This window comes from Panthera pardus, unplaced genomic scaffold (genome assembly GCF_024362965.1).
Source record: "Panthera pardus isolate Hobbes unplaced genomic scaffold, ASM2436296v1 HiC_scaffold_9, whole genome shotgun sequence".
Classification (NCBI taxonomy): domain Eukaryota; kingdom Metazoa; phylum Chordata; class Mammalia; order Carnivora; family Felidae; genus Panthera; species Panthera pardus.
In genome coordinates this window covers 1555483-1564754 of record NW_026527024.1, presented here as the reverse complement: position 1 = coordinate 1564754, position 9272 = coordinate 1555483, and the positions used below count along the sequence as shown (strand labels likewise).

The 9272-nt window shown below is 48.7% G+C and overlaps 1 protein-coding gene across 1 annotated transcript in view; it reads left to right on the top strand.

The window, feature by feature from the left end:
- The first annotated feature begins 1979 nt into the window (after positions 1–1979).
- Positions 1980–9272, top strand: part of LOC109252330 (uncharacterized) — a 41324-nt gene continuing 34031 nt past the window's right edge. Inside the window, exons 1-4 of the mRNA XM_053898627.1 lie at positions 1980–2031; positions 2211–2259; positions 4558–4606; positions 5845–6715. Coding sequence (XP_053754602.1) covers positions 2257–2259; positions 4558–4606; positions 5845–6715 — 923 coding nt within the window. The 5' untranslated portion in view covers positions 1980–2031; positions 2211–2256. The remainder of the gene's footprint in view (positions 2032–2210; positions 2260–4557; positions 4607–5844; positions 6716–9272) is intronic.

The window sequence follows — 9272 nt, the reverse complement described above, 5'->3', positions numbered from 1 at the left end:
GGAAAAGGAAACCTTCAACAATACAAATAGGCAGCCCACTGAATGGGAGAAAGTATTTGCAAATCGTATATTTGATAAAGGGTTAATACCCAAAATACATACAGAACTCACATAATTAATAGCAAAACCCGAGCAATTTATTTAAAAAGGACAGAGGAAGTAAACAGGCATTTTCCCAAAGAGGACACACAGGTGGCACATAGGTGCATGGAGATGTGCTCAGTATCACCATCATCAGGGGAAACGCAAATCAAAACCACAATGAGGTATCGCCTCACACCTGTGAGAATGGCTATCATCAAGAAGACAAGAGGTAACAAGTGTTAAGGAGGATGTGGAGAAAAGGGAAGCCTTGTGCACTGTGCATGGGACGCAAATTGGTGCAGCCACTGTGGAAAACAGTATGGACGGTCCTCCAAAAATTATAGGTAGAATTACATTGGATCCAGCAATCCCACTTCTGGGTATTTATCCAAAAGAAAGGAAAGCAAGATCTCAAAGAAAGATCTGCACTCACAAGCTCCCTGCAGCATTGCTCACAATAGCCAAGATCTCAAAGCAACCTAAAGGTCCGTCTATGGGTATATATATATTGTTCTGTGAAAAGAAAGAGGAACATCTTGTCATTTGCAACAACAGGGTCGAACTTGAGGGCATTATCGTAAGCGAAACAGGTCGAACAGAGAAAAACAAATACTGTATGATATCACTTTTATGTGGAATTTTAAAAAGCCAAACTGATAGAAATGGAGAGTAGAACAGTGGTGACCAGGGTCTTGGGGATGGGGGGATGGGGAGACATTTGTCAAAGAGTACAAAGTTCCAGTTACAAGATGAATATGTTCTGGGGATCTAACGTGCAGCACAGTGATTATGGCTCATCCCACTGTATCATACCTTAACAGTTACAAGAGAGTAGTTGATCTTAAATGTTCTCACGCAAAACGAGTAATGGTAAATATGTGATGTGATGCAGGTGTTAGCTAATAATACTATGGTGGCAATGATTTTGCAATATAGAAGTGTATCAAATCAACACCTTGCACCCTTTAAAATTACACAGTGTTACATTTCAATTATATCTCAATAAAGCTGGATAGGGTGTGGGGGGATAAGGTGGAGGGCCATGGGTTAGGTATCTTCACTAGAGAGAATGAACTGGCAAGACTGGCTAAAAATCAGGCCCCAGAGTATTAGGTTCAGGTTAAGTGAAAACCCTCACTACACACAGGGAGAGGTGACTCCAGAAACTGTAAGTGAGTTAGGCAAGATCGCAGAGTTGATTCCAGAACAAACCAGGTCCAGGGCACATAGCACCATACGCTGTTGTAGCCTTCTCTCCACACAATGTCTGGCTGTTTTACTCACGGCTATTTTACTCTCTCATGACCTCCTGAGAGGAGAAATAGACACTTGGGTCAGAGATACCAACTTGAGGCTAGACTAAGTCTCCTATGAATTCTATCCTCTTCCTGCTGTCTGATCTTTAATAGCTGAAAAGACCTCTTTTTCTTTAGGAATGAAGAGATGGCAGAGAGGACCACATTGGTGGCCTTGTCCACACTGATGTCCAGTCAAGGATTCCTCCCTGATTCCTGGGGAAGGAGACTCTCAAGAGGCCATTTTCTAGGAAAACACCCAAAAAGCAAAAGGCAACTGGACATAAGAGTAGTGGGCAGAGGCCAACACTGAGAACAAGCCTCAGAAATCTAAACTGCCCTTCATTGAGGTAACAGCCCCTCCCGGGAACAAGATGTGGTGCCACAGAGACCTTTGGAAAGGATCAGCACAGTCCCAAGCAGGGGGTGGGTTTCGCAGTGGAAAGAACGCAAAGGCACCACGCGCTAGCCCACCTGGCCCACGTCCTGTCCCTTTAAATCGGCACCACTGGGCCCTCCTTCCCTGGGCTCTGAGACTTCCTCCCTGTGCTGTGCTGGCAGGAACAGCCTCTGTACTCACAACCCAAGGCACAGCACCAGGTCACGGGTTTCTGCAGCCAACAGCAGAGCCTGTCACCACTTCTGCTGGAAGGTGAGCACACAGGGGAAGGAAGGGAGCCACCTGGGGCAGAGGGGAGTGGAGGAAGTGGGGGGGTTAGGTGGGCTCTAAGGAATTCAGGGCCTGGTTGCAGCTCACTGAGTGGGCGCCTGCATTCTGCTACCTCCCAGGAAGGGGAGCGGGATCTAGGAAGAATAACTTCACTCTTGCAGACTTTTCAGGGAGCTCTGAGTTTCAGAACAAGCAAGGGAAGAAGAAATGGTAAGCATCTTCTTCAGCCGTGGAGTGCGCACACTTTTACTTGGGACTACGGACTTCATCCTGCCCTGCTCCTCGCCTGGTCAGAAAGGTGTTTGCTAGAAGCACTGCCAGGGCTGAGCACGCTGGAGAAGGCTGCAGACACTCCCTCTGAGGGCATGTGCAGCCAAGGAGAGAGACATTTCTGAGGACAAACAAGTGAGTCTAACCTCAGAACACATCGCAGAGTGGAAATCGTGTCTGTGAGCCGAACCCCACTCACACCTTCCACCTCCTCAGCCCTGTGCACCCCCAGGGACTTGCAGGAGCCAGCAAGAGTTATGAACATGGTCTTCAGACCTCTGCAGTACACGTGCTTGTGTGTCCTTGCACATCCCGTCCCCCACCCAAGTTGCCCAGGGCTCTGTGCGCTGGGAGCCAGCTTCATCCCCACACACTGGCTGTAAATGAAGGGCTTGGACAGGATGAATGGCTCAGAAACTCAGAGCAGGGACCCAATGCATTAGAATCACTCAGGGGGTTGGGGAGGGTGCCTCGGTGGCTTGGTCCATTAAGCTTTGAGCCCTGGGATGGATTCTGTGCTGTCAGTTCAATGCCTGGAGCCTGCTTTGGATTTTTCATCTCCGTCTCTCTCTCTGACCCTCCCCTGCTCATGCTCTGTCTCACCGTCTCTCAATAAAATAAGTAAACAGTAAAATAAAGTTTTTTATTAAAAAAAATCCCTCAGGAAGAGGGATGAGAGATATCGTTTTTTTAACGTTTATTTATTTGTTTGTTTGTTTGTTTGTTTGTTTTTTGAGACAGACATGTGAGCAGGGGAGGCACACATGAAGAAGGAGAGAGAATCCGAAGCAGGCTCTGTGCTATCAGCACAGAGCCTGATGAGGGGCTCAAACCCACAAACCATGAGATCATGAGCTGAACCCAAATTAAGAGTCAGATACTTAACAGACTGAGCCAAAAAGGCACCCCCTTTTTTCTTATTAAAGTGCAGATCTATGAAACAAAATGTCAAGTATATATTTTAAAGACTCCCATAGATACTTCCCAAAGACAGCAGGTTCAGGAAGCAGGGGACTACATAATATCCAATCGCATTTAAGATGATATGAGTCTCCATGTTCTACATCAGTCAATGACTCCAAGCTCTAAACCCCAGATGTCAGCTCTCAGAAACTCTGGAAAAAATTTTCAAATCCCATCCCAAACCATCGCAAACGTTTGGGAAGTCCCATAGGGGCCAGGAGTCCAGTGGATTTCCTAGAGCACACTTGGTCACTTCCGTCATTGATAAGGACTTCTTGCTTTAGCTAAATTCTTGCTCTTTGCACTGAATCTTCTGGCTGTTTCTTCAGTTCTGCTGTGCAGTCAGTTATGGGAGTTTGCTAATTTTTACACACAAGATCACTACTCACCTGAGGCCTGTGGGATCAACTTTACCAAGGCCTTTGGGGAGCTGAAAGGGGCACTACGCAGAAGACAAACCTGTCATCTAACTGGTCAGAGACAAGTTATCAATCAACCCTTCCCTTTGCTTGTCCTTGTGTGTTGCCCATGGGACACAGCACGGTCACCTGCATTAGCCAAGTGTTGCCATGAAGAGGTAGCATTTGAAATGGATGGCGGAGCACAGACAGGACTCAGACAGAAATGTGGGAGAGAAGGAGTGGTCATGGGGGTGAGCGCACAGGTGGGCTGGAAAGGCCCTGAAACCTGTCCTCTGCGGAGCAGCTGACCCAGAAGGGGAGTGAGTGGCACACAGGGCTGGCGAAGGAGATAGAGCAGAGCTGCGCCCTTGTGACCAGGTCCTCGTGAGATCAAGCAGACTGCATCACTGAGTGGCTATCTGTAGTAAATCCTGCCGGACTTGGGGTCATCGCTTAGTTTGAGAGGCCTCAGATTCGGGGCAGGAACACCAGGAGCCGGAAGGGAGTGTCCCATCTCTCCAGCACACAGGTCATATTTACACAAATGACACAAGCCGAATTCTTTGGTCTTCGGAGAGCAGAACACAGGTTCTTCAGATCAGCATGGGAGATAGGTATCTTTCCCAATTTTCAACCAATGAGGCTCACCAAAGGTTCTCACGGTTTGGTTCCAATACCAACCAGGTCCTTCCAGGCTTCTTCCCCAAATTCTGATTGATGTTCAGCGCAGAGCAGGAAGCATGACCTTTCATTGGGATGTCACCAGCTCTTTGGACCTTGCCTGAGCCACCTTAGGTAGTTATACCTATTCGATAAACAAATGAATGATTGAAGGAATGAAGGAACTAACAGGTTGTGTTTGGAACTCTTTCAGGTGGGCATGGGAGGACGCAAGATGGCCAGAGATGAAGAGAATGCCTACGGTAAGAACTGATCTCAGTGTGTATTTGCCCCTAGGTGTCAGCTCTGGGTCACAAGGCCATGGGCTAACTCAAGACTGAACAGACACATAGGGGCACCTGGGTGGCTCAGTCGGTTGAGCGTCTGACTCCAGCTCAGGTCATGATCTCGCAGCTCATGAGTTCGAGCCCCACGTTGGGCTCTGTGCTGACAGCTCAGAGCCTGGAGCCTGTTTCAGATTCGTCTCCCTCTCTCTCTGTCCCAACCCACTCGCATTCTGTCTCTGTCTCTCTCAAAAATAAATAAACATTAAAAAAAAAAAAGACGGAACAGAGACAAATCCCAGACATGTCCCCATGCTGGGGTGAAACAGCTAGAGTCCCAGCTTTGCATTTTTGCTGGACCTCTGCTCCTGACCTACTGTAGGATATTAAGTGCCTTGACCAGACTGTGCCTTGGGTCCAAAGGGTACAATGAGGATAATACATCTACTCCGATCCCCACGGAAGATGTGGAGGGTTGAGATCATGGACTGGAGGGAACACAGTTTACCAGGTAGACTGTGTCAGTGAACAAGGATGGAGGGTTAACTGTGTCTTACTGGAAGCAGGTTTACTAGAGAGAAGAGGGAGGAGGAGGGGAAGTGGAGGAAGGGAAGAAAGAAAGAGATCCTGTCACCTAATGCTCTGAGCAACCCTGGGAGACACAACTCTCTGTCACCCCTCCCAATATGCAGAAGACGTTGAACGCTTAGTCTAAACTCGCCCAAGGTTCCACAGCTGGCACATGCGGGGCTGTGATTCCAACCCGGGGTGTCTGGGACTCCAGACAGCCCTTCACTCCCAGGCCTTCTGTGCCCTCCCGCATCTCCTCGCTGGGATGGCCCCTGGGAGAAGTCTGGCAGAGGCCTGGGAAGTCGTCGAGCACGGAGCAGCTCTGCAAAGTGCGGACGACCAGAGGCAATGTCAGCTGAAGTCATGGCCTGCGACCGTCGAGGGGGACCCTCCAGAGCAGTGTGCACCCGGTGCCGGAGCATGGACTGGGGGGCAGGTGCACGCACTGGAGCCAAAGATGGAAGAAAGGTGGCTAAAGATGCCCCCGGAGTCGCACAAGCTCTAACCAGAGCGCCTGGGAAAGGCCTGTTGGACAAGCAGAAGCGGGAGGCATCCTTGCCCTCCTCCCTCAGGAGGCACCCCGGAGCCCCGGTGGAGCGGGACGCGAGCTCTCAGGCCGGCGGCCCACGCCTACTCTGTCCTCACAGGTTCCCAGGACCCGGACGACCAGCAGCAGCCGCTCGCGCAGGAGCGCAGGCTCAGGCTCATCCTGGCCGGCAGGACCGGAGTGGGCAAGAGCGCCACGGGCAACAGCATCCTGGGCCACAGGCTCTTCCCGTCCAGGCTCGCGGCCACCTCGGTGACCAGAAGCTGCGCCCTGGGGAGCCGGAGCTGGGCCGGGTGGCGCGTGGAGGTCACCGACACCCCCGACCTCTTCACCGCCCAAGGCCGGCACGCGGACCCGGACTGCACCGAGCGGGCCAACTGCTACCTGCTCTCGGCGCCCGGGCCGCACGCGCTGCTGCTGGTCACGCAGCTGGGCCGCTTCACCGCCCAGGACGAGGAGGCGGCGCGCGGCGTCCGCGAGCTGTTCGGCGCCGGCGTCCTGGCGCGCGCCGTGCTCGTCTTCACGCGCCGGGAGGACCTGGAGTGGGGCTCGCTGCACGACTACGTGCGCGCCACCGACAACCGCGCGCTGCGGGCCCTGGTGGCCGAGTGCGGCGGCCGCGTGTGCGCCCTGGACAACCGGGCGGCGGGCGCCGAGCGCGATGCGCAGGTGGGCGAGCTGCTGGCGCTGGTGGAGCGGCTGGCGCTGGAGCACGACGGCGCGCCTTTCACCGACGACGTGTACGGCCTGGCGTGGGCCCGGCGCCACGCGCGTCCCGAGGACACGCTCTGCCTGGTGGCCGCGCGGCTGGCGGCCCGCGGTCTGGGGCGGGGGTGGGGTCGGCAGTGGGGGCGGGGGCGGCGCTGGCTGGAGGCCGCGAAGCGTGGGTGGCCGCTGGCGCTCCTGCTGCTGGGGGGCGCACTGTTACTTGTCCTGCTGCTTCTCCAGCGGGGGGCTCCAGGCCCAGATTGAAGGAGCTGCCCTTCCAAATGCGGGGAGCCTGGAGGGTAAAGGGGCTGGGTCAAGGCGCTGAGGGGAACTTAAACCCAATTTCAAAGGAAACCTGGAGTTTCAGACTGGGAGTCTTAATGACTCAGGACGCCTTGGACACTGTATCGACTTTGCAAAGGCTCAAGTTCACTTTTAGCATTCAAATGTCACTTTTGATTATATGTACACTATTCAAATAAATGTGGTGAACTTTCAAATGTCCTTAATTCATTTTAGTAGTTTGGATGTATTTTTCCTTCTTGAAAAAATAGTGCATTGACTGGTAGTGTTTTATATAGAAAGTGGATTCATGGCAAAGGGAAACAAACATTTGTGTGTGTGTGTGAGCATTTATCAAAACGTAGACACTGCCTTAGTTCGCTTGAGTTGCTATTAAAAAAAAAAAACGGGAAAGCTCTCAGTTTTTCCCCATTGAGGATGATATTAGCTGTGGGCTTTTCATAAATGGCCTTTATGGTGTTTAAGTATGTTTATTCTATCCCAACTTTCTCCAGGGTTTTTTTTATAAGAAAGGATGCTGAATTTTGTGAAATGGTTTTCTGCATTGATTGACAGGATCACATAGTCCTTTTCTTTTCTTTTATTAATGTAATGTGTCACACTGATTGATTTGCATATGTTGCACCAGCCCTGTAGCCCAGGAATGAATCCCACTTGATCATGGTGAATAATTCTTTTTATATGCTGTTGATTTTGATTTGCTAGTATCCTACTGAGAATTTTTGCATCCATATTCATCAGGGATATTGGCCTGTAGTTCTCTTTTTTTTTGCTGGGTATCTGTCTGGTTTAGGAATCAAAGTAATGTTGGCTTCATAGGATGAGTCTGTAAGTTTTCCTTCCCTTCTATTTTTGGAACAGCTTGAGAAGGATAGGTATTATCTCTGCTTTAAATGTCTGGTAGAATTCCCCAGGGAAACCATGTGGTACAGGACTCTTATTTGTTGGGAGATTTTTGATAACTGATCAAACTCTTTATTTCTTCCAGGTTTGAGTTTTGGAAGTGTGTAGTGCTTAGGAATTTGTCCATTTCTTCCAGGTTGTCCAATTTGTTGGCATATAATTTTTCATAGTATTCCCTGAGAATTGCTTGTATTTCTGAGGGATGAGATCAGGATCATGGAGATCAGGAGATCAGGGATGTCCACACTCACCGCTGTGTTTAACATAGTGTTGGAAGTTCTAGCATCAGCAGACAACAAAAGATATGAAAGGCATCAAAATTGGCAAAGATGAAGTCAAGCTTTCACTTTTTGCAGATGACATGGTATTATACATGGAAAACCCGATAGATTCCACCAAAAATCTGCTAGAACTGATACATGAATTCAGTAAAGTCGCAGGATACAAAATGAATGTACAGAAATCAGTTGCGTCTTACACACCAATAATGGAGCAACAGAAAGACAAATAAAGAAATTGATCCCATTCACAATTGCACCAAGAAGCATAAAATACCTAGGAATAAACCTAACCAAAGATGTAAAAGATGTGGATGCTGAAAACTATAGAAAGCTTATGAAGGAAATTGAAGAAGATACAAAGAAATTGAAAAACATTACGTGCTCATGGATTGGAAGAATAAATATTGTTAAAATGTCAATACTACCCAAAGCTATCTACTCATTCAATGCAATCCCAATAAAAATTGCACCAGCATTCTTCTTGAAGCTAGAACAAGCGATCCTAAAATTTGTATGGAACCACAAAAGACCCTGAATAGCCAAAGTAATATTGAAGAAGAAGACCAAAGCGGGAGGCATCACAATCCCAGACTTTAGTCTCTACTACAAAGCTGTAATCATCAAGACAGCATGGTGTTGACACAAAAATAGACACATGGGCCAATGGAATAGAATAGAGACTCCAGAATTGGACCCACAAAAGTATGGCCAACTAATCTTTGCCAAAGCAAGAAAAATATCCAATGGAAAAAAAGTCTCTTTAACTAATGATGCTGGGAGAACTGGACAGCAACATGCAGAAGAATGAAACAAGACCACTTTCATACACCATTCACAAAAATAAACTCAAAATGGATAAAGGACCTGAATGTGAGACAGGAAACCATCAAAACCCTAGAGGAGAAAGCAGGAAAAAACCTCTCTAACCTCAGCTGCAGCAATTCTTACGTGACACACTCCAAAGGCAAGGGAATTAAAAGCAAAAATGAACTTTTGGGGCCTCATGAAGATAAAAAGGTTCTGCACTGCAAAGGAAACAATCAACAAAACTAAAAGGCAACCAACAGAATGGGAAATGATGTTTGCAAATGACATATGAGACAAAGGGCTAGTATCCAAAATCTATAAAGAACTCACCAAACTCCACACCTGAAAAACAAATAATCCAGTGAAGAAATGGGCAGGAAACATGAACAGACACTTCTCTAAAGAAGACATCCAGATGGCCAACAAGCACATGAAAAGATGCTCAAAATCACTCCTCATCAGGGAAATACAGATCAAAATCACACTGAGATACCACCTCACGCCAGTCAGAGTGGCTAAAAGAACA